Source organism: Osmerus mordax, chromosome 8 (genome assembly GCF_038355195.1).
Source record: "Osmerus mordax isolate fOsmMor3 chromosome 8, fOsmMor3.pri, whole genome shotgun sequence".
NCBI lineage: Eukaryota > Metazoa > Chordata > Actinopteri > Osmeriformes > Osmeridae > Osmerus > Osmerus mordax.
The window spans coordinates 17702515-17727127 of NC_090057.1; the positions used below are offsets into that span (position 1 = coordinate 17702515).

Below are 24613 nucleotides of genomic sequence, written 5' to 3' on the forward strand. Positions count from 1 at the left end.
AGAGAGAGAGAGCGGCAAAGAGGGAGAGATGGCCAGTTGGAGAAAAAGCTAATAGGTTTTTTGAGGACAACGCTGGGATTTATGGCCAATTTTCATGTAAAAAAAACACCCAAGGTCACACATTTTCAGCTGTGCAAACACCTATTTCCTGGTGACACAATAGCATGACATCTTGGAACCTTGAAGATGAGACAAAAAGGATGGGCATAGATTTACCCCTTTCACCACCCCAGATTTCCCTCGCTCCTGGCAGAGCTGGTTAAAACTGGACTGCATTCACACCCCACTCCTCCTCTCATCGTCTCTCTAAAACTGGTGGAAAACATACAGACGACTGTCTGCCACAGACGTTAGTGATGAGTGTGGATGAAGCCTGTGCCACTTTATTCTCTATCATCTCCAGGCTTCTGCCTTGCGTCTCGTTTTTTTTGTGCTGCAGGGCTACACCAGCATGTACAGCCTGTTACTGAGAGCACTTTGAAATGGCTGAGCAATGCCACCTCTGCACAATCAGAGCCAGTCTTCATCTGCAGCGTGGACCCGGGCCAGGCACCCCTCCGGCCTGTCCTTCTGGCTGGATCCAGCACCACCAAGCCTCTGGCCACGGCACTTTATTGACTCATAGCCACTATACACTGGGACATCTTCCTGGAGAGAAAACACACACACACAAAAAAATATATAATAAAAAATGTAAATGTTACAGTTCAGTGGCTGTATTGTGAGCCAAAACTTAGAAACCATTAGCTGCTACAATGGAAACTACATCAGATGCTCACCTATCAAAAGGAAGAAGTCAGTATATATTTCCTGTTGGTTGTGTAGTAGTCCATCATCTATTGTCGGGTTGGACTAGGAACAGGCCATGTGCTTAACATTGCATCACTACCTCCATCTCCTGGAGGATTGGAGCAACAGCTCTCATCTGGTCATCCTGTCAACAAAGACACCTTGATGCAAGTCCTAAACGGTGACATAAGCATAAGCTACAACTCTACAGAAAACAACACAGAGTGAGTAAACGTTTTAATAAATGTTTCACAATTAAATGGCTGTTCACATGATTAGCGTGTTCAGAATCATTGGATTGCAGTTTTATATATGACTTTATATGACATTCTCATACAGAAACAACATTTTAAAGGTCCCTTAATTGTAATACAAATGTGCAATTTAACCTTTGAGTTAGACAACCTTTCACCATAATATTCTCTTAAAAACAAAAACCCGGAAGAATTTATTAAGATCATATTCAATCCACACTTTTAGAAAAGGGTCTACCAGTACAAAAGAGAAAATTGCTTTAATCATCATATTATTGCAAAGTATCCATAAAAAAATTATATTGACAATTACAAAGAGCAACTATTTTAGGGATGTCCACACATTTCATAGATATTCAATTAAATAAGTGATACAGTGATAGCAAAGCATGCAAGTGCATTTACAAAAATATATTCCTATTGGAAGTAAACCGATAAAACAGGATCTATAAATGTGGAGTGTGGAAGAGTACAGAGAGGCATTTCTCCATTTCATGTCCTCTAAGAATCTTGTTCTTTTCTGTGAGTGAGATTTCGCTTTGAAACTGGTCCTGTTTTTGCCCATGTTTTCCCTTTGTTATATCCGGCTGTTTTCTCTTTCTTTCACGCTCACCTCTCCTTGTTTTTTCAGTGCCAGTCCTCATCATCTTCATCTTCAGCCTCTGAAGACTCCTCGCGGCTGCTGGCCTCTGGCCTTTCTGCCTCTCTAACTCCGCCTCTTGTCTGTCCCTCCTCTGCAGCCTCCCTCAGCATAGCCTCCCTCACCCTGGCCTCATCTGTGGCCTCCCTCATCCTGGCCTCCTCCGTAGCCACCCTCACTCTGGCCTCCTCCTCCTCTTTCAGGCGCAGGGCGGCAGCCTTCTTCTCCTGCTCCGCGTGGCTCTTCATGTGGGCGCTGCGGCTCTTCACCTTGTAGAACACCCTGGATGGCCCCAAAGAACAAAATATAAATCATGATAAAAAGGACAACAATGACACATATTTCTGTACATTTGACCATCTTTAATAAGTTATGCTCCAAGAAAGGCTCCACACGATCAAATATCAATACTGTGCATTAATACTAGGTGTACATTTTGTTTTCAAATGTGAGTGGGACAGCTTTTTGGATGCAGCCATAAAATGTAATTTTATAAATAAAAAGTGGGGGGGAACAGGTTTGCCGTTTTCAAAAAGTGGTTGGGACATGTCCCATGTATAATGAAACCTATGTACCTGATTAACACATACAATGAGGAAAAAAATACTTTATCTCCTGCTGATTTTGTACGTTTGCCCACTGACAAAGAAATGATCAGTCTATAATTTGAATGGTAGGTTTATTTGAACAGTGAGAGACAGAATAACAACAACAAAATCCAGAAAAACGCATGTCAAAATTGTTATAAAATGATTTGCATCTTAATGAGTGAAATAAGTATTTGACCCCCTCTCAATCAGAAATATTTCTGTCTCCCAAGTGTCTTTGATACAGGTAACGAGCTGAGATTAGGAGCACATTTACCTGTATAAAAGATTCCAAACTCTCCACCATGGCCAAGACAAAAGAGCTGTCCATGCATGTCAGGGACAAGATTGTAGGCCTACACTTAAAACCTATCTTTTTACCAAAGCATTTAACACATTTTATGTCTATTTAAGGGTTTGACTACTTTTATTAGTTATATTATTATTTTTATTGATTCTTTTTGTTGGGGGGGGGGGGGGGGGGATTCCCGCAAAGATTGCGGCTTGTGTTTTGACTTGTACTACTGCTTTTATTGATTGTGTTACATTTTATTTATTTTGTTGAGTTACATGTTATTTATATCAGGCAACCACAAAAACTGCGGCTCGAGACACCGCAAAGACTGCGGCTGAAGATACCCAAAGACTGCGGCTGGTGTGTTTTGTATTCCTGCAAAGACTGCGGCTTGTATCATTTATATGGTGAAACTGCAAAGACTGTGGCTTGAGATATCGCAAAGACTGCGGCTTTGCAAGCACCACCTCCAGCTGAACCTCGCCAAAACAGAACTTCTCATCATCCCAGCCAAACCCTCCATCTCCCACGATCTCTCAATCACCCTTGGATCTGTGACCCCTTCATCCTCTGCCAGGAACCTCGGGGTTACCATGTGTGACAAGCTCTCCCTCACGGCACACATTGCCGCAGTCTCCTGGTCATGTAGATTCACCCTCTACAACATCCGGAATATCAGCAGATACCCGTTTGAGCATTCCACCCAGCTGGTAGTCCAAGCACTTGTCCTCTCCAAGTTGGACTACTGCAACTCGCTTCTCGCCGGTCTCCCTGCATTCGCAACCCACCCTCTCCAGAGGATTCAGAATGCAGCAACCCGCCTGGTCTTCAACCTACCCAGACGCTCCCGTCACCCTGCTCGTCATCTCCCTTCACTGGCTACCAATCACAGCTCGTATCAGATTCAAGACCCTGGTACTGACCTTCCGAGCGGTGAATGGGACTGCACCTGCCTACATCCAGTCTCTCCTCCAGTCTTACACCCCCACCCGCCACCTATGGTCTTCTTTTGACAACCGTCTGGTGGTCCCCACCTCTCAAGAGCGCCCGCTCCCAAACCAAGCTCTTCTCCTATCTGGCCCCCCAATGGTGGAATAATTTCCCCACCTCCATCAGAGATACTGACTGTCTCCCCACCTTCAAGAAAAGGCTAAAGACGCACTTGTTTCGGGAGTAAAACGGTACTTAAGAAAGATTTGTTGGTTCCGATTAGAGCCCGACCGATAAAGGATTTTTAAGGCCGATACCGATACAAATATTTGGTGATTTAAAAATTCGATATCGGCTGATGTAAAAAAAAAAATTTTAAATCCAGAAACGCATAACAAAACAAACTGATTTCCCTAACAGTAGTTATTTGTAGTTTACATTTAGTCACTTTTAGCAGAAGTTGTTATCCAGAGCGACTAAGTACAGGGACATTCCACGAGGCAAGTAGGGTTAAGTGTCTTCCCAAGGACACAACGTCATTTGACATGGCCGGGAATCGAACCAGCAACCTTCTAATTAATAGCCCGATTCCCTAACTGCTCAGCCTCTGACTCCTGTTAGTATTACCTAACTAAAATAATATGTTAATGCAGTTTCTGATAAATAAAATGTATAAAAATACAAAGTTAAGATATGAAACTTAGTCATTTGAAAAAAAACTATTAAATTCATTTATCGGCCATTATAAATGCCGATACCTATAGTTTGGAAAATGCCAAATATTGGACGATAATATCGGACCGCCTCTAGTTCCGATGTTAGTTTATTTCCTCCAGGAACACAATGGCACTTGCTGAGGGTCTTGTTGCACTTGTTGGTTAGTTGTAACTTGTTGGCTAGTTGTAACTGAGTTAACTACTTGTTCTCGCTGTAAATTATATTACTGTTGCTTGCTTTCCTACAGGTACACTCTTGCACTTTTGAGGTTCATGTTATTTCAATCAAGTCAATGACAGCCTGAAGTCTGGAACCCATAGACATCACCAGACGCTGGGTTTCGTCCCTGGTGATGCTCTGCCAGGCCTCTACTGCAACTGTCTTCAGTTCCTGCTTGTTCTTGGGGCATTTCCCTTCAGTTTTGTCTTTAGCAAGTGAAATGCATGCTCAATTGGATTTAGGTCAGGTGATTGACTTGGCCATTGCAGAACATTACACTTCTTTGCCTTAAAAAACTCTTTGGTTGCTTTCGCAGTATGCTTCGGGTCATTGTCCATCTGCACTGTGAAGCGCCGTCCTATGAGTTCTGAAGCATTTGGCTGAATCTGAGCAGATAATATTGCCCGAAACACTTCAGAATTCATCCTACTGCTTTTGTCAGCAGTCACATCATCGATAAATACAAGGGAACCAGTTCCATTGGCAGCCATACATGCCCACGCCATAACACTACCTCCACCATGCTTCACTGATGAGGTGGTATGCTTTGGATCATGAGCAGTTCCTTCCCTTCTCCATTCTCTTCTCTTCCCATCATTCTGGTACAAGTTGATCTTGGTCTCATCTGTCCATAGGATGTTGTTCCAGAACTGTACAGGCTCTTTTAGATGTTTTTTGGCAAACTCTAATCTGGTCTTCCTGTTTTTGAGACTCACCAATGGTTTACATCTTGTGGTGAACCCTCTGTATTTACTCTGGTGAAGTCTTCTCTTAATTGTTGACTTTGACACAGATAGGCCTACCTCCTGGAGAGTGTTCTTGATCTGGCCAACTGTTGTGAAGGGGTTTTTCTTCACCAGGGAAAGAATTCTTCTGTCATCCACCACAGTTGTTTTCCGTGGTCTTCCGGGTCTTTTGGTGTTGCTGAGCTCACCAGTGCGTTCTTTCTTTTTAAGAATGTACCAAACAGTTGATTTGGCCACACCTAATGTTTTTGCTATCTCTCTGATAGGTTTGTTTTGATTTTTCAGCCTAACGATGGCTTGCTTCACTGATGGTGACAGCTCTTTGGACTTCATATTGAGAGTTGACAGCAACAGATTCCAAACACAAATACCATACTTGAAATGAACTCTAGACCTTTTATCTGCTCCTTGTCAATGAAATAACGAACTCCCTTTATGAGGGAATAACATACACCTGGCCATGGAACAGCTGAGCAGCCAATTGTCCAATTACTTTTGGTCCCTTAAAAAGGGGGGGGGCACATATAAAATGTATTGTAATTCCTACACCGTTCACCTGATTTGGATGTAAATACCCCGAAATTAAAGCTGAAAGTCTGCACTTAAAGCACATCTTGATTGTTTCATTTCAAATCCATTGTGGTGGTATACAGAGCGAAAATGATGACAATTGTGTCAATGTCCAAATACTTATGGACCTAACTGTATATGTAAATGTGTTAGACTTTTGCCTGCAGCCTTGAGTAAAATAAAAGTTAAGGTTAGCTAGGCATGCTAGTGGTTATGTAGCACTGTGAGATTCATACATCCTGTTTGTAGTCATGTGGCCAGTGGACAAATAAGGCACAAACATGCACACATACCTGGTACACTTCTTGCAGGGAAACACGCCCTCCGGTTCCTGTGGAGGTTTTGGGGGTGCTCGTCTCTTCTTTCCTGCAGACTCTGGCCGCGGTTTGCAGGGAGGAGGGGACTGGGAAGAGACCTTATTCACCAAACCCCTCTCTTTGAGCACTACCACCATTCCAGTCTAAATAAAAAGTGTTGTTCACCAACCGTTGTGCTTGCTACAGTAAATTCCACAACTGTTGAAGGTCTTTATGCAGAACATAAATTAAAGACAAAACTGGGAAAGTAATAAGTGGTAATAAAAATGACTTACGTTCTCATGGGCCTGTAGTGTGTCAGAAACTACTGTGCCATCTTGACTCTGCTCACATGACCCTTCCCACTTCCTGCTGTCCCCCTCTTGATGAGTCAGCATGGGATGCTGAGAGCTCTGGAACATTAATTAAAAACATTATTATTAGGGTTTCTCCGGTATGAGAAAGCCTATTATCATTAGGGTTCCTCCGGTAGGAGGAAACCTATTGTATTTGTTAGTATTCTTATTCTTATTATTAGGGTTCCTCCGGTAGGAGGAAACCGAACCAGCGACCTTCTGATTACTAGCCCGATTCTCTAACCGCTCAGCCACCTGACTCGCACTATCATTGTGTTGATCTCAAATTGTTTGCAAAGTGCTTTATGTACTTGCCATTTATTATTTTATTTAAGAGAAAATACAGGCCAGGGATTTACCTTTTCTAAAATCTACCTCTGTGTGCTGTGATCTTTAATTCCCAAATTCTGCTCAGTAGACGAACCTTACTACTCCAAACATTTAGTGTACATTTAGTTTAAATAATAATTGTCACAAGAGTGACAGGTTACTACCTAAGCAATGGACCTTGAAACACAGTAGTCAAATGGACACATTCAACTTTCTCCAAGTGTGCCTTGCAAAGGGACAATGTTCTTTATCTGTTTCAGGTTGTAGCAGACAATGTGAGGGGCCTGTATAAAAGAACCCTGGAGCTCGATATAGAGTATAAGAGGCTCGATATAGAATATACGAGGCTCGATATAGAGTACAAGAGGCTTTTAATGAAAAAAAACAAGGCTGGATGTAGAAAAACTGGAATATGAGAAGAGATAGTGAATGAATGATCACTGAATGAATGACACTAAACTTAGTTACACTGACATTCTTTTTCTGTGTTCCTAGGAAAGGGAGAACACATGAGGATGTATTTGTTAAACTTTTTTCTACGTTTTGGTCTTTTTATACCTTTTTGTTGTGCCTTTTGAGTCTTTTGTGGGGGTTTTCACAATTTCTTTCTTTCAATGTCCTATTTATTATTTTTGAAAAATGCTATAAAAGTGAATGAAACATCCAAATTCAATAAAGTAGTGAAATGATCATTAATATAACTTGTGAAGATCATTGCACGGTACCATACACATTGTTCTTTTTGGTTTGAAATGTTTTGGTTGAAGGGAACCCAAATTTCTGATATGGAAATAATTAGAAAATGTGTCAAAGCAACCCAAGGACAACATAAGGGGTTAAGGGAAGACACCCCAGTGAATAGGAATAACATATCAACATGACACTGCATAAAGTACCCGTAGCGAAATAACGCAACGCTATGCAAACAGTCTGTGGGACTGTGAGCGCACGGCTTTGATGTGTCGCATTGGCAACATACTGCTCAAGAAGCTGGCAAAGATATGTAATTACCTCAGCTGAGAATCTATATCTTTCATAAAGATACTCATCAGGGAATGCCAAAGGGATTTGTCGGTCTCTAAATATTCTGGCTCTTCTGAGCGCACCTCTCACTATCTGCGCACCAAGTTCCACAGGATCTTCTATGAACGGTGACGCCATTATCCTCAAGAATGAGTTAGTGGGCGGGGCTTTTATACCGGTTGATCTCTGATCTCCAACTTAACCTGCTCCCGACGAGGTTAGGCGTTCAGCATGTGTTACCATGGCGATCTACCCCGGTAACAAGTGATCCACCGTTGTGATACAGAAAACCCTGGGTTGAACCTGAAGTTACCTCGTTATCGCCAAATTTAGATTCGTAGTACAGGACCCTGGTCTTTGGTCAGATGTGTATATATTGATCAGTTGAGCTAAATACTCTTGCCAGAGCCTGGAATCAAACCCGCGTTTTGAGTGACTTTGCATGGGTCTCCATCAGGTCAAGACATTTGGATTCAAGTTCAAGTAATGCCACTGCATTTCACAGTCAAAACTGTTTATATTACATTACATTTTACATTTACATTTAGTCATTTAGCAGAAACTCTTATCCAGAGCGACTTACAGTAAGTACAGGGACATTCTCCCCGAGGCAAGTAGGGTGAAGTGCTTTGCCCAAGGACACAATGTAATTTTGCACGGCTGGGAATCGAACTGGCAACCTTCAGATTACTAGTCCGAGTCCTTAACCGCTCAGCCACCTGACTCCCCCAAGTGTGATGACTGTATTCCTCAACAGATACCATGGGCTTGGACATGGAGTTGGACCAGTTACTATTCACTTTGACTTGATGGGTGTAATCTGTGAAGAATGAATGGCACCATGCAATGGTGAAGGGTTGATTGTAACTGGTGTTGGCAGAATGTGCAGAAAATATTAGATGGCATTGTATCAAGGCCCAATTGGAGAATAAGCCATAGGATATTTACAATTGTAGTAGGCCAATAGATCTGTTTTAAAAGTTCAGGGGTGTAATTTGTTGGATATTAAGCCCGCACCCCCCACTCCAGAGACAGTTGGTGACAGAGAGGTGCAGACCATAAGTGAAACATAGTCATGCATTAAGAGTAGAGTAAAAAATAGAGACTAAATGTGGATGTTGAAACTCTATGCTGTGCTATGAGTTGGTGCAGGTCAGTTTAGGCAGAGGTAGCCTTTTAAACCTCTAGGTTTAAAAAACAAAATCTGATTTGATTGGAACACTTATTTATAGTTGGATTTGACATTTAACAGACATTTAAGTCAATGGAAAGTGTGTGGGCAGAGCGAGCAGTAATAGTTCATAACCTCTACACACTTCTCTGTGTCTCTGTTCGGTGGCAGAAATAGCAGAAAACCAGGAAAATATTAAGCCACAAGTCATTTTGACATTTGAACTATTGGATAAATGTGGTAACTCCTCCGTTGTACACCCAAAAAATATTGGATTAGTTTGAGCACTCGTTGGGCTGGATATTTTTGACGGACCTGGCAACCCTGAACACAGGTGTGATCATAGATATATATAAAGGCTAGATGTCTCGTCCGCGTTGCCGGCCAACCCCGAATCAGAATCAGAAAGGGATTTATTCGCCATGAAAGTTTGCACAGACAAGGAATTTGCTTTGGCAGGAAGGTGCATACAATAAACATATACCTAAAATTTAAATATGTGGACTAACTATACTAAGGGTACATAAACTAGCAGTACTAAGTGGGATAAATATAAGTTGCCGTAAATTACAATATAAAAATACAAAAATACAAATATTACAAAAAATACAAATGTACAAGATACCATGTTGTGGTGCAGTGCAAAAGCAGTGTGTTTTAAGCAATAAGTCATTTGAGTCAGTGTGGTCCCTTGGCCTTGTTGAAGAGGCCAACAGCGGAAGGGAAGAAACTGTTTTTGTGGCGTGAGGTATTGGTCCTGATAGACCGCAGCCTTCTGCCGGAGGGGAGTGACTGAAACAGGGAGTGTCCAGGGTGGGAGGAGTCGGCCACAATCTTCCTCGCTCGCCTCAGGGTCCTCGAGGTGTGCAGGTCCTCGAGGGTAGGCAGATTGCAGCCAATCACCTTCTCAGCAGTACGGATGATACGCTGCAGTCTGCTCTTGTCCTTGGCAGTGGCAGCAGCGTACCAGACGGTGATGGAGGAGGTGAGGATGGACTCAATGATGGCTGAGTAGAAGTGCACCATCATTGTCTTTGGCAGGTTGAACTTCTTCAGCTGCCGAAGGAAGTACATCCTCTGTTGTGCTTTCTTGATGAGGGAGCTGATGTTCAGTTCCCACTTGAGGTCCTGGGAGAGGATAGTGCCCAGGAAGCGGAAGGACTCCACAGTGTTGACTGGGGAGTCACACAGGGTGATGGGGGTGAGTGGGGCTGTGTTCCTCCTGAAGTCCACAACCATCTCCACTGTCTTAAGAGCATTGAGCTCTAAGTTGTTCTGGCTGCACCAGGTCACCAGGTTGGCCGCTTCCCACCTATAATCAGACTCGTCTCCACCAGAGATGAGCCCAATAAGGGTGGTGTCGTCCGCAAACTTCAGGAGTTTGACGGACGGATGACTGGAGGTGCAACTGTTGGTGTACAGGGAGAAGAGCAGAGGAGAAAGGACGCAGCCCTGAGGTGATCCGGTGCTGATGGACCGGGAGTCAGAGACTTGTGTTCCCAGCTTAACGCACTGCTTCCTGTCAGACAGGAAGTCTGTGATCCACCTGCAGGTGGAATCAGGCACGTTCAGCTGGGAGAGCTTGTCCTGAAGCAGGGCGGGGATGATGGTGTTGAAGGCAGAGCTGAAGTCCACAAACAGGATCCTGGCATAGGATGCTGGGGAGTCCAGGTGCTGTAGGGTGAAGTGGAGGGCCATGTTAACTGCATCGTCCACAGACCTGTTGGCTCTGTAGGCAAACTGCAGGGGGTCCAGTAGAGGGTCAGTGATGGATTTAAGGTGTGCCAGCACCAGGCGCTCGAAAGACTTCATTACCACAGAGGTCAGGGCGACGGGTCTGTAGTCATTATGTCCTGTTGGCCTTGGCTTTTTGGGCACAGGGATGATGGTGGAGGACTTGAGACAGGCTGGCACATGGCATGTCTCAAGGGAGGTGTTAAAGATGTGGGTAAACACCGGAGACAGCTGGTCAGCGCAGTGCTTGAGGGTGGCTGGAGAGACAGAGTCCGGCCCAGCTGCTTTGCGGGGGTTCTGCCTCTTGAAAAGTCTGTTACTGTCAACGGAGTCGAACGTCCGCACATGGCGGCCATCTTGCTACAGTCAACTTGCTCACCCATAACATTGTGTTGGTGCTACATGTACATTTACATTTACATTTAGTCATTTAGCAGACGCTCTTATCCAGAGCGACTTACAGTAAGTACAGGGACATTCCCCCAGAGGCAAGTAGGGTGAAGTGCCGATTTTTAAATGGTTTGGTTTGTTATCAACATCAGAGATTATATCGTTATGCCACTGCATACTTCTATTCTATATAAAAAAACAAACATAATTGTTCATAAGTATGCAGTGGCATACCTACATCTCTGACGTTGATAACAAACCAAACCGTTTAAAAATTGGTTGAAAATTGAGCAAGTTATGGTTATTTAAAAAGTACATGTAGCACCAACACAATGTTATGGGTGAGCGAGTTGACTGTAGCAAGATGGCCGCCATGTCCGGACGTACTAGACTCCGCCGTAAGACATCTAGCCTTTATATATATCTATGGGTGTGATGTCATTCCCAGTCCTGAGTCAAAGCTTTTAAAGAATGGATCTCTGCACGATGGGCCTGACCAGAGCACAGGTGGCCATACAGAACACGCTTCAAAGTTGTCACTTTCAAAAGGGTGGAATTTTGACCCCATCAAGCTAAGAGGTCTGAAAGTTGGTATGCATGCGTTATTGCTCATGGGGAACAAAAAAGTCACAAGAACCCATAATGTTGGCAGCATGGGTTTTTCTCTACAGTGACTATTTGTGAATCATTTAAAAAAATTACTTAAAATCAGCCATTGCTCCAATTGTCTTGAAATGTTGTGTACATGAAATACATGTTATCATATCAATTTTGCAAAAGTTTGCAATGTTGAAGAGGAACCCGCCATTGCTGTCCGCAGCTATATTTTTTATATCTTTTTTTTATTAAACATACTGAATAAAAGAACAAATAGAATTTCTTACCATCTTAGCTTTTTGAAATAAAAAGCATGAAAAAGGTTAAAAACATTATTGAACCAATTACCTTGACATCCACAGTTGCCTCTGTGAGCTTTTCTGCTGGGGATTCAGGGGGGCCGTAGGTCAGACTTCCGTTGCGGCCAATCTTCACCTGCTTCTTAAAAGTGTAGTAGAACTCCACACATTGTGTCACGCTTTTTGTCTGCACCTGTAAATACACACAAGCTTAGTTACCTCATACTGCTCTCCAAAGAGTTTATCCAGGCTGCCTGGTGCAATACATGTGGCTATTATATGGGCGTACCAGTTTCTGCACCATGAAGAAGTCCTTCCTGTAGGCAGATATCCCTTTGTTGAAGTAGCGCTTCTCTGCTGGGGTCCAACTATCTGACCCTGAGGGTACATGAGTCACAGTACACTCTATAATTAAATCACATTACGGGTGTCTGAGTGTGTGTTTGTGAGAGTTAGTCAGTGAATGAGTGAGTGAGTAAAACACTCTGAGGCACAGAGAGAAAGAGACATACAGTGCTTCTGGAAAGTATTCACAGCGCTTCACTTTTTCCACATGGTGTTATGTTAGAGCCGTATTCCAAAGTGGATAAAATTCTGATTTTTCCTCAATTTTTTATTTTTTTATTTGAGCAAATCTATTAAAAATAGGATGTACATAAGTACTCACAGCCTTTGCCTTGACACTCAAAATTGAGCCTGTTTCCACTGATCATCCTTGAGATGTTTCTACAACTTGATTGGAGTCCACTTGTGGTTACTTCAGATGATTGGACATTATTTGGAAAGGCACACACCTTTCTATATAAGGTCCCACAGTTGACAGTGCATGTCAGAGCACAAACCAAGCCATGAAGTCCAAGGAATTGTGTGTAGACCTCCGAGTCAGGATTGAATCGAGTCACAGATCTAGGGAAGGGTATAGAAAATGTTCTGCAGCATTGAAGGTCCCAATGAGCACAGTGGCCTCCATCATCCGTAAATGGAAGAAGTTCAGAACCACCAGGATTCTTCCAGGAGTTGGCTGCTCGGCCAAACTGAGTGATCGGGGGTTCTTGGAGGTGACCAAGAACCCACTGGTCACTCTGACAGAGCTCCAGCGTTGCTCTGTAAAGACAAGAGAACCTTCCAGAAGGACAACGACATCTCTGCAGCACTCCACCAATCAGGCCTGTATGGCAGAGTGGCCAGACGGAAGCCACTCCTCAGTAAAAGGCACATGACAGCCCATCTGGAGTTTGCCAAAAGGCACCTGAAGGACGCTCAGACCATGAAAAAACTAAATTATCTGGTCTGATGAAACAAATATTGAACTCTTTGGCCTGAATGCCAAGCATCATGTCTGGAGGAAACCAGGCACCACTCATCACCTGGCCAATACCATCCCTACAGCGAAACATGGTGGTGGCAGCATCATGTTGTGGGGATGATTTTTAGCGGCAAGAACTGGAGTCAGGATAGAGGGAAAGATGAATGCAGCAATGTACAGAGACATCCTTGATGAAAACCTGCTCCAGAGCGCTTTTGACCTCAGACTGGGGCGAAGGTTCATCTTCCAACAGGACAACAACCCTAAGCACACAGCCAAGATGACAAAGGAGTGGCCCAGCCACAGCCCAGACTTGAACATCTCTGGAGAGATCTGAAAATGTCTGTGCAGAGATGCTCCCCATCCAACCTGATGGAGCTTGAGGTCCTGCAAAGAAGAATGGGAGAAACTGCCCAAAAATAGGTGTGCCAAGCTTCTAGCATCATACTCAAAAAGATTTGAGGCAGTAATCACTGCCAAGGTGCTTCAACAAAGTATTGAGCAAAGGCTGTGAATACTTATGTGCATGTTATATTTTCGTTCTTAATTTTTGCAAATCTATTACAAATATTACAGTTTTTCACAATTGTTAACACACAAAAAGCAAAAATTTTGCACAAATTTCACAACCTTAACTTCATGTACCAATTGCTCGACCCAATTTGGCACTACATCACACTCCCTTATCTGCATTACACATCACCTTGTTGTCAAAACACTACACACAATGTTCAGTTGTTGCACACACTTCTCAAGTAAAGTCTCAAAGCATCAACCTACAACACACAAATATTCAAATCTCTAAACACTCAGGTCTGGTGAGCAATTTGTGATCAGGACTGAAACATATAAAGGGCCTTGAGCCTCTGTTTTGTTTAGTGAACAATGGAAAACTTAGAACATATCAACAACCAGAGAAGGAGAGGGGTAAGAGTGAGAGGAGGAAGAGGAGGACAAGGAAGAGGACAAGGAAGAGGGGGGAGAGGATGACAAGGAGGAAGAAGAGGACGACAATAAGAAGGAGGATGAGGAGGAAGAGGAGAAGAAGAAAGAGGAGGAGGAGAAAGAAGAAGGAGAACGGTGATCTCTAATGAGATTCGGGCCACCGTGGTTGACCATGGGCTCAACCATGGTTTAAGCATGAGGGAGGCTGGCCAGAGGGTCCAACCAAATCTCTGCCTCATCACAATCTCATCAAATCTCAATCTTCAACTTGGTGAAGAGGAGGCGCCGGGGCAGAAATGTCATTGGCCAGCGCGCCATTGTTGGAGTCCCCGGCAAGCGTGGTGGGAACATCACTTTGTGTGCTGCAATGGGTTGAGCAGGCCCGTTGACAGTACTGTACTGTTCAGAAATAAAACTTTTTTTGCTGCATATGTGTGCTGTTTTATGTTTGACTATGAAAAAAGTAGGCCTACACTGAGACATTTTACAAAAGGAGAAATGGCTCATCTCCAGAGTCATTGTCATTCATATGGTGTGTTCCATTTCTAGAATTGTGTTTTCAATTTTGCCCTACAGTGTGCTGTGAATGCTTGGTAGTGTGCAGTAAATGCTTAGTCGTGTATACTGTTATGAATGGTATGTGTGTGTCATTTGAAAATATGGCTGTGTGTACCAAATGAGAACACAAGTTCCATTTTGTGAACAGGTAAGAGATTTGAAGGCAAAGAGTCATCTTGCAAAGGGAGTGTCAGGTTTAGCATTTTGTGTGTGAGGTTTTCAGTTTTGTGTGTGCAGTTTTGAGAAAGCTGTTATTGTTTTGAGAAACGTGTGTTAACAATTGTGAAAAACTGTAAACTAACTTTTTTCACTTTTATTATGGGGTATTGTGTGTAGAATGTTCAGGGGAAAAATTAATTGAATCAATTTTAGAATAATGCTGTAACAACTAAAAGTGGAAAAAGTAAAGCGCTGTGAATACTTTCCAGATGCACTGTACAGAGAGAACAAGAGATGGGGACAGAGAGAGACAGAAATGGAAAGATGTGGGTCGTAATGATGTAGCCTGAACTGTTTTTGTAAATGTGTAACTGACACAGCATCTCCCCTTTCAGATAGCTTCCTTGTTCCTAATACACATGTTCCACACTTAAAAACAGAGTTTCTCTACCTGAGTAGTGATAGTCAGCCAGGTGATGGCCTTCAGAGAAAACAGGTTCTTTGAAGAGCAAGAGAGCCAGTGCCTCCTGGGGAAACAGTTCATCATCGGGAGCTCATCCGTTACAACAGTCAAGCTATCATGTTACACAGGTGACATCAACATCAGTCGCCATGTCAGTCGGTCGAGGGTGAGCGACTGTACTTACAAGGACGTCTCCACCACATTCGTGCAGACAGTGTAGTGCTAGTTCCTGGTTTGTGCCTCCACCGTAGAAAACACTTGAACATGCCAAGTTCATCCAATCGTCCACTAGAGGGGGAAAGTGAGCAGGGCAATGTTAAACTGCTGGTCAGGAAGTATGACAGGAACACCAAAAAAGGGTGTGGGGGAAAGATAGAAGAGCAGGAAGAGGTCAAAACTTTATGAGCGTTGAAACTCCATGTCCCATGATTTCTGAGATGTGTTTACATCTGTGCTGCTCCACGTGTTTGGTGTGAAGCTTCTCCATGGGAACCCAGACCAGGTCAGCCTTGGGCTGGTCCATCTGGGGGAGGCAGCGCTCACACAGCTCTGGAACCTCTGCTTGGTACTGCAGTCCAATGTTAATACGCCTGGAGTTACACACAGAAACACAGAGAGCAGGTAGGAAGGGCAACAAGGAATGAAGAGAACAAGAGAGTCTGAGGTACAGACATTATAGAAACCGCAATACTTCCCTGGTGTCTTCTACTTTTACAATTCAACATGTTACGTGTGTAGGTGTTCATGCTACTATTTGTAGTGTGTATGAGGGCACTGATCATGATGTCGAGAAAGCTTTCCAGCACCACAAGATTGGTTTCTAACACTCACGGCTCAAAGCTGACAGGTGTGGGGTCGGTAATCAAAGGTAGGACTGGAGGCGTGATGTCTGAGCTGCCTGGAAAACACAATGGACACAGACTTCTTTAGGACCTCGTCTGGCAAGTCCAGCAAGCCAAATACTAGGAAATAACAAAAGCAGGAACATTTACACCCTGAAGATTAAGGAATCGTTAAATATTTTGGGGGGCTGACTACTTTATAAGGACAGTATGCAACCAGAAAAAAAACAGTTAAAACCCCACACTGATGGAACACGGTGTGATAAGATCTCAAACGCAGACATAACATACAGATAACTTGTACAGAAAGACAGAAGCCGAGGAGAATGATATATTGTGAAAAAAGAGTAGCGTGGCAATTCATAAATGGATTTAGCCTCAATATAATACTTTGGTCAGGAAACTTACAAGAACGCAGAAGACTGCGTGAGGTTGACTTGGGAGGGGGTGGTGGGGGCAGGCTCTGGTTGCCAGCAGCGATTGAGGACAGAAAGGTGGAGAAGTAGAGTCCTGAGCCATCGCGCACGGGGGAGAGGATAGGTGGCGGGGTGTAGGGGGGAAGAACGAAAGGGTGTTCCAGCATACAAATTGGCGAGCGCAGGTGGCTCTGGTAGGGGGTTATGCTGGAGTAGACGGAAGGGGCAATGAAGGTGACCGGTTTGGGAGGTGGGATGAAAAGGGGCTCGGGGCGGGGCCGCCGTTTGGACTTGGACAATTTCCCATCGTCGTCCTGCCCTGCGTCACTCTCCGCATCCTGGTTGAGTGAGACAATGATACAGGGGAATTTATAAATGATTCCAGGAATGACAGCAGACATAATGTGCAAAACAAATACAACCGTTGAGTGGCAGCAAGAGTGAGTAGAGTTAGGGTGATAAACTGTTGCTTACTGCTGGCTTTACATCATCAACCAGTCAAGCTATGCTAAAATGACTATAATTTTCATCACAATCATCAAGAAGTCTCACTGTTTTGTTGAAAAAAGCTAATTATTCTATGGTGATTAGTCATTCCCTGGTCCTGCTGCAATCTTGTCTGGCGAGCGCAGGTGGCTCTGGCTCTGGTGGCTCTTTTCATCCCACCTCCCAAGCTCACCTGACTGAAGCTATCAGACAGAGAGTTCCTAAGTGAGCGACGACGAGCCACAATGACGGAGGGCTGTTCAGGCTGGGGGGGAAACGGGTCCCGCTGGGCCGTACAGCTGTGGTGCCAGGAATCAGTCTGACCCACTGGTACAGAGACGGGGATAACCAGGGGCACCATGCCAGGCTGCCGGCCATGGGCACCATCCTCCTGCTGCACACATAAAGGAGATAAAGTTAAACACAAGGTGAGGTGAAAGACCAAACTAAGATGAGCTACAGAAGAGGAAAAAGAATGGGGATAGGAGAGATAGAGAGATGTACCGTTGTTGCATGATCACAGGCACACACACCACTTTTTACACATGTATTTTGCAATCTAAACACAAACTGACAACATATTCTCAAATGTCATTAAACATTTTAAATTGAAACCTTATTTACATAAGTATTCTGTTATATTCACTTATTTCAGTACTTTGTAAAAGCTCTTTATAAAAGCCAAGCAATAACAACTTTGAATGTAGCTACAGATTCAGCTGGGATGAGCTAACCTGACTCGTCCGATAGACTGTTACACATATCCATCTGAGAAGTTGTCCTTGGAAACTGTTTAGAAAAGGCTAGGCACTCAAAGAATACTTGGCAAGTGACTGGATGTTTGTCACCGTCTATCACAGGTGCCAGTAGTCCCTCATAGGACACTGATTGGTCCGAACCACTGTGGTTCGGACACAAACAAATATGTTGTAGCTTGTCAAGATGGATTCTTGTGTGGTTGTCATCAAGCAGTCTCACAAGGTTAGAGATGTGCCTACCAGACCAATATTTACATTTACATTTAGTCATTTAGCAGACACTCTTATCCCGAGCAACTTACAGTAAGTACAGGGACATTCCCCCGAGGCAAGTAGTGTGAAGTGCCTTGCCCAAGGACACAACGTCATTTGGCACGGCTGGGAATCGAACTGGCAACCTTCTGATTACTAGCCCGATTCCCTAACCGCTCAGCCACCTGACTCCGACCTGACTCATCCAATATATCCCAAGCTCTGTCAGATGGGGGTGGAGAGTACTGGTGAACTGCAATTTCCAGGGCTCTCCAATACAGTTAGGTCCATAAGTATTTGGACATTGACACAATTTTCATCATTTTGGCTCTGTATACCACCACAATGGATTTGAAATGAAACAATCAAGATGTGCTTTAAGTGCAGACTTTCAGCTTTAATTTCAGGGTATTTACATCCAAATCAGGTGAACGGTGTAGGAATTACAATACATTTTACATGTGCCCCCCCCCCCCCTTTTTAAGGGGTCAAAAATAATTGGACAAACTAACATAATCATAAATCAAATTGTCACTTTTAATACTTGGTTGCAAATCCTTTGCAGTCAATGACAGCCTGAAGTCTGGAACCCATAGACATCACCAGACGCTGGGTTTCAGCCTAATGATGGCTTGCTTCACTGATGGTGACAGCTCTTTGGACTTCATATTGAGAGTTGACAGCAACAGATTCCAAACACAAATACCATACTTGAAATGAACTCTAGACCTTTTATCTGCTCCTTGTCAATTAAATAACGAACTCCCTTTATGAGGGAATAACATACACCTGGCCATGGAACAGCTGAGCAGCCAATTGTCCAATTACTTTTGGTCCCTTAAAAAGGGGGGGGGCCACATATAAAATGTATTGTAATTCCTACACCGTTCACCTGATTTGGATGTAAATACCCTGAAATTAAAGCTGAACGTCTGCACTTAAAGCACATCTTGATTGTTTCATTTCAAATCCATTGTGGTGGTATACAGAGCCAAAATGATGACAATTGTGTCAATGTCCAAATACTTATGGACCTAACTGTATATGAGGTACCTGTGCAGGCTTTGGCTGGGCCACTTTTGAAAATTGAAACTTGTGATGAAGGCAATCCAGCATTGTTTTGGCTGTGAACTTCAAGTTGTTCTCATTCTTAATCTTTGCCCTAGCCTGATAGTGTGTGCGCTGGCTTTCTTCAAGGATTTCTCTGTTTGGTTAATATCACTCCCTCAATCCTGACAAGCCGCCTAGTCCCTGTCCTGGTAAACATTTCCATAGCAGGATGTTTCCACCATCATGCTGCATCATAGCGATGTTCTTGGGTGATGAGCAGTAGCTGGGTTTTGCCAGACTTGCATAGATTTTGCAGGTATCTCTCTGCATTTTTAATCAGACAGGATATTTTTTCATTTTGTTCTCAGAGTCTTTTAACTGCCAGAGAATAATTTCCCTCTGGCTCTCAGTTCTTTAAGTGTTGTTTGGCTAACTTCAAGCAGGCTATAATTTGTATTTGAGTCAGAAATGGCTTCTGTCTAGCCACTCTACCATAAAGCCTGGTTGCTGGAGAGTTACAGTACAGAGATACTCATCTGGCATATTGGTTAATAAATCTCAACCATCACTGCAAAGGAACTCTGAAACTTGGTTCGAATGATCTTTGTATTTTTGGTCACATTACTGATAAAAAGCCTCTCTTTTGCCCAATCACTTTGTCCAGCCATAATGGCAACTCAAGAAAGAATGTTGGTGATTCCAAATTTTCTCCATTTCACAGTGTTGGAGACTCTGTCTTCATATGAACTTACTTTCAAGGAACTGGTTCAGTGTTTATTTTTTGTTACCTTCGCATTTTTATTTTATTTAGATAGTGTGTGCCTTTTTAAAAGTCCAATTGCTCCAGAGACAACATGGTTTGTCAAAGGAAATTATAAGGAAAATATATAGTTGAACTTATTCAGTCATTGCAAAGGATCTCAGTACTAAATAAGGAATTTCCTTATTTTGTATTCATTTGAAGACATTTCTGAAAAAGTATTAATCGTGTTCAAATTGTGGTGTATATTGCATAAATGGACAGGATTAAGTTGACACTATTTTAAATTAAGTATATAACACAACTAAATAGAAAGTGGAAAAGGGGAGGTGTTTCTTTCACCCTCAAACTACTCCAGTAGGCCAGCATAGCACTGGTGATTCAGGCCTGGATTGTGAACAAACAGTGGTAGGCCTGTTAGGAGCCAGTTGTGGTAGTCAGGGAGTATGAGCCTGCCTCTGCAGCCCCTCCCTAGTTCTGCTGAATGGTTGGGGAGGTTGTAAGGAATGTGGAGGTGTGGAGACATGCAGCTGTTCAACATTGCACCCAGCACTGCCTGTCTCTGCACACAATTCAGTTCCTTACCTCCCTCCCCAAGGTGAATTGTTACTGGACAAACATGAAATTGCAATGTATTTATTGGACTCAAGCCAGAAGTATTGCAATACTGCTATTGTGTTTTTGTTATAGAGAATGCAAACTACATATGTAGACTAACTACTGATTTGAATGGATGCGTTCACTGTGTTGGGTAGATTTGACCTTCCTTAAATCCTGGTTCGCAAGGTCAGGCAGCTCCTGTCTCTTAGCAAAAAAAGTAATGAAGAAAGCAAATTGATATACCCTCCCAAAAGTGAGATTTTTCTAATAGAAAAGCTGTTTTTCAGGTTGCACCAGTTGGCTTTCCAGTGAATAGGGAACTCACTGTGTACGACCATGTAAATCCACTCATGCATGCACACGTTTAAAACCACTAGTTAGCTAACTGTAAACATCTCTGACTTAACACCACTAGTCTGCTATATAAACTGTAAACTTCTCTGACTTACCAAAAAGTCAAGAAAACAGACCTCACAAAAGACGTTATAAATCATGGGGAAATCCTGCATAGAAACCATGTTCTTCCTTGTGTAAGAGGAACAGAGCTTTGTATGCAAGCTGCCATATTTAACCCTTGTGTTATCTTCGGGTCATTCTGACCCATCAGTCATTGTGACCCACTGTCGTATTGCGACAACTTTACCGTATACAAAAACAAAGTGAAGCATTTTCTTTTAACCGTTGGGCTGTCTCAGACCCCCCACATTGCAGATTAAGAAAATTATTTGTTTTTGTATTGCGTAAAATTGGGTAAACACAACGATGGTTCGTTATGAACCTTTGGGTCATGTGACCCGAAGGCAGCACAGGGTTAAGTGTGACACAATCACTTGCATGGCTACACAAAGACCCAACAAATCTTCAGGAAAAATGTTTGAAAACGTAAAAATATGCCAAATATGCTATTTGTGTAAAAACATCAATGACGGAAATTCCCCGAAAATTTGTACTTAAGCCAAGTCAGATTCGATTAGCATAAGCATAACAGCAACAAGGTGACGTTACTCTTAGAAATAAACATGAAAACTAAAGACTTTGGATTTACCTTGGCCATTTTGGCAGGCTCCATCTCTGAGGCCTTCTGAGCAAGAGTTTCCAGGTTGATCTCTTTCGATGCCCTCCTCCTCCTGCGTGTGCTCTGGATAACGCCCCCTGCTGCTGCCTGTGCCTCCGCAGCATTTACCCCTTCCCCCCCCCCAGACACCTGGCCATTCTGGGGGGCCAGGAGCTCCCTGGAAGCCTGGGTACAGGGGGCCATAGTGGGCGGGCCACCCAGTGGGGATAGCCCGTCCCTGGACAGACGGCGAGAACGACGAGGGAGAACCTGAGGGGCATCAGAGGGCTCTGCAGAGTTTGGGGACACCTTCTGAGGGATTGAATCAGATGTGACTGAGGAGTCACTAAACTGGTTCTCTGTCTCTATTGCCTGCTCCTGGGTGTCCAGTAACTGGACGTTATCATTCTGAGGGGGTGGGCTGGTGCTAGACCGACAGCTCTCAGGGGACTGATAACTCATAAAGTGTTGGTTTTGGTGCCGTTTTTGCTGAAGCTGTGGTTGCGGTACTTCCTGTTGTGGTAAATGGTGTGGTTGCTGTTGTTGCTGCAATTGATGCGCCTGTTGTCTTTGCTCCTGCATTTGCTGCTGACGATATTGTTGCATTTGCTGCAGCTGTTGCTTTTGCATTTGTTGCTGTTGTATTTGGTGTTGTAACTGTTGATGCTGCTGTTGTTGATGGTGATGCTGCTGCTGCAACTGTTGTTGTTGCTGCTGCTGCTGGATTTGGTGCTGTTGCATCTGTTGCTGAAGTTGTAGCATTTGGTGTTGGGTTTTAGGTGGATCACTGTAACTTAGGTTTGGCATACCCTTGTTGCCCTGGTACACCTGATAGTATGCAGATGGAAGGTGCTGCTTCGTAGGTCCAAACGCCAGCTGGAAGGGCTGCAGCATGGACCCAGGCATGTGAGGCTGAGCCTGAACGTCCACACCCTTATGGCCCTGTTGGAAGGCCTGAAGATGGGCTTGGCGCATTGCTGCATTGGCATGCTCCCACTCCAGACCTCTTGCCTGGGCCTGGGCAGCCTCTCTGTACACCTCCAGGGATCCTGGGGCTTGCTTTTCTCCCCCAATCTGCAGAGCTCCACCATCATGCCCCCCCTTTGGGAATGCCATCTGGGTCCTGATGTTGTTCATCCCTCCAATGTAAGAGCCAAAGTTTTGGCCCCAGGTTTGCAAAGGGGCTTCCTGAGACCAGCCAGGGGCCTGTGTAGGGTCTTGGTGCATCCATTTGGCAGTGGACTGGTAGTGTACACGCCCTTGGGGCCCCTTCTCTGGGTTGAAGACAGCTGTGCTGCCTCCAGAATCCATGTCAGTTGAGTCCAGAGCAGGAAGGCCCATGCCGTAGAAGACGTCCCCTGCATGTTGCATGGGTTCCTTCACGGCTGTAGCCCTCTGTTTGACACCCTTGTCCGTATTCAACTTCTGCTGAGGAGGAAGACTCATAATATCACTAAGAAACAACCACCAACCAACAAGTGACAGAGGGGCCTTTTCAGCCTTTATCAGTTGATTAAAGAGGTGAAAGACCAATACAATCTATGAGCCTATACTGCCCCTGTCTGAACAAGAATATTTTGGTTTCTTTGTTTAATTGTGTTAACAGTGAGATTCAGGAGGAAGTCCAACAGGAAAGGGCACAGGGTGGGCCCACACACCCCGCCTCCCGAGGTCAGATCTGTAGTCTGCAGCAATGCTTGATCCTCCTGTGACCCTCATTCGTCTACAGGACCCTGAGAGAAAATAAAAATACATTAGTATGGAAGCACCAATATGTTTAACGCCATGGCCTTTGCAGAGACACATCACAAACAGGGAAATCATAATGAAAGTAAAAGAAAAATATATGTATACATTACTCCAGCATAAATGTTGTTTTCAAACTGTAGAACACAAAAGCCAAAATAAACTAACAAAGTGTATATACATATGTAACGCTATATCTGCAGCTTTATAGCCAAACATAGAATACAACGCTTCCTGACAAATGGTAACAGAATCATTGCATAGGTTAGATACTTATTTAACAGGTTTCAAACGCTTATTGTGTATGTTTGCGCATGCACGTGACCCGAAAAAAACATTTGTATTTTGGCCAACACATACCATCTCAATGTTGCATTGTGCATTTGACAGCGAGTTCCTTGAAACTACTTTGCTCGATCGGCCAAAGTCGACTGCATGCGACTCCATAATGAGATCATGCGCAACAGATGACATACTTCGACAACTTTCTTCGGCTGAGTCTAAAGTAAATACATTTTTCACTGAGAGCATTGAACGCAGGGCATGGTCCCTCGAAAATGTAAGATCCGAAAACCAGTTTAAAAAAATGTGTACAACTACAATGTTGCGAAGTGTAACATTGCACATTTCCAGGAAAACATGTCCACAACTCTTGTCCTCGCAACAATTTACAGCACGTACATAAACCAGTGATGTCGTCATAAGTATGAAAAGTGCGACTTGTTTAAGCAAAGACACATCTTATCACAGATTTGAGTGCTGTGTGCACCAGTACTTACTGCATTAAGCAATTGATTTGATCTATTCAGAGCTTTTGTAAATCTAACATGCTGCGGAAATAATTTTAAGTTCTAATGCCCATGAATACGATGCCTCACCCTTCAACTGCTCAACTTACGTCCTTCTGTTATCCAATCCGGTTGGGTTAGGCCAAGCTCATCTCCATATCTGTGTAACAAATGATCTTTTACAACGTGTCTACTTGACTCCACAGAGGAAGCACTGTAGCTTACAAAGTACTGCTGAGTCGTGGCTTGTTACACTGTTTGCAGTCATTAAAATCAGTAGGCCACATTTGCTACAATTGTTGAACCAGTGCGGGGAGGATCTCTTGGAATGGATGGTGAAGTTCTGGGGGCTTCCCAACATGTACCCTGGGACTTTCCCCAATGCAGTGGCATTACTATTGAAGTGACATTTTATAGGGACCCTAAGATTAATGAACAGCAATTGAGTAGGGTAGTCAATAGTCCCTATTGATTTAGTAACCGAATA

General features: G+C 43.7%; 1 protein-coding gene across 3 annotated transcripts; it reads right to left on the reverse strand.

Moving 5' to 3' along the window:
- Positions 1–1013: 1013 nt before the first annotated feature.
- Positions 1014–24009, reverse strand: mideasa (mitotic deacetylase associated SANT domain protein a). Of its 3 annotated transcripts, none has more exons than XM_067241862.1 (13): positions 23699–24009; positions 21584–23325; positions 17312–17512; positions 16625–16970; positions 16206–16272; positions 15822–15964; positions 15559–15662; positions 15363–15438; positions 12233–12321; positions 11993–12136; positions 6340–6456; positions 6041–6150; positions 1014–1965 (listed from the first exon to the last, which is right to left on the reverse strand). In XM_067241862.1, the coding sequence occupies exons 2-13, from the start codon at positions 23036–23038 to the stop codon at positions 1671–1673; spliced, it is 3147 nt and encodes a 1048-aa protein (XP_067097963.1). In that variant the 5' UTR covers positions 23039–23325; positions 23699–24009; the 3' UTR covers positions 1014–1670. The 3 variants fall into 3 exon arrangements, with proteins under 3 accessions (XP_067097963.1, XP_067097962.1, XP_067097959.1); XM_067241861.1 differs by having other exon boundaries at positions 6041–6162; XM_067241858.1 differs by having other exon boundaries at positions 6041–6207.
- Positions 24010–24613: the final 604 nt, after the last annotated feature.

What these genes read in the sequence shown, in the direction of transcription:
- mideasa (XM_067241858.1), bottom strand. Translation starts at nt 23,038, where the DNA reads ATGAGTCTTCCTCCTCAGCAGAAGTTGAATACGGACAAGGGTGTCAAA. An exon ending in AATGTGGTGGAGACGTCCTT is followed by an intron (nt 15,439 to 15,558) that starts GTAAGTACAGTC and finishes CTGTTTCCCCAG; the next exon opens with GAGGCACTGGCTCTCTTGCT. An exon ending in GGCTGACTATCACTACTCAG is followed by an intron (nt 12,322 to 15,362) that starts GTAGAGAAACTC and finishes ATGTACCCTCAG; the next exon opens with GGTCAGATAGTTGGACCCCA.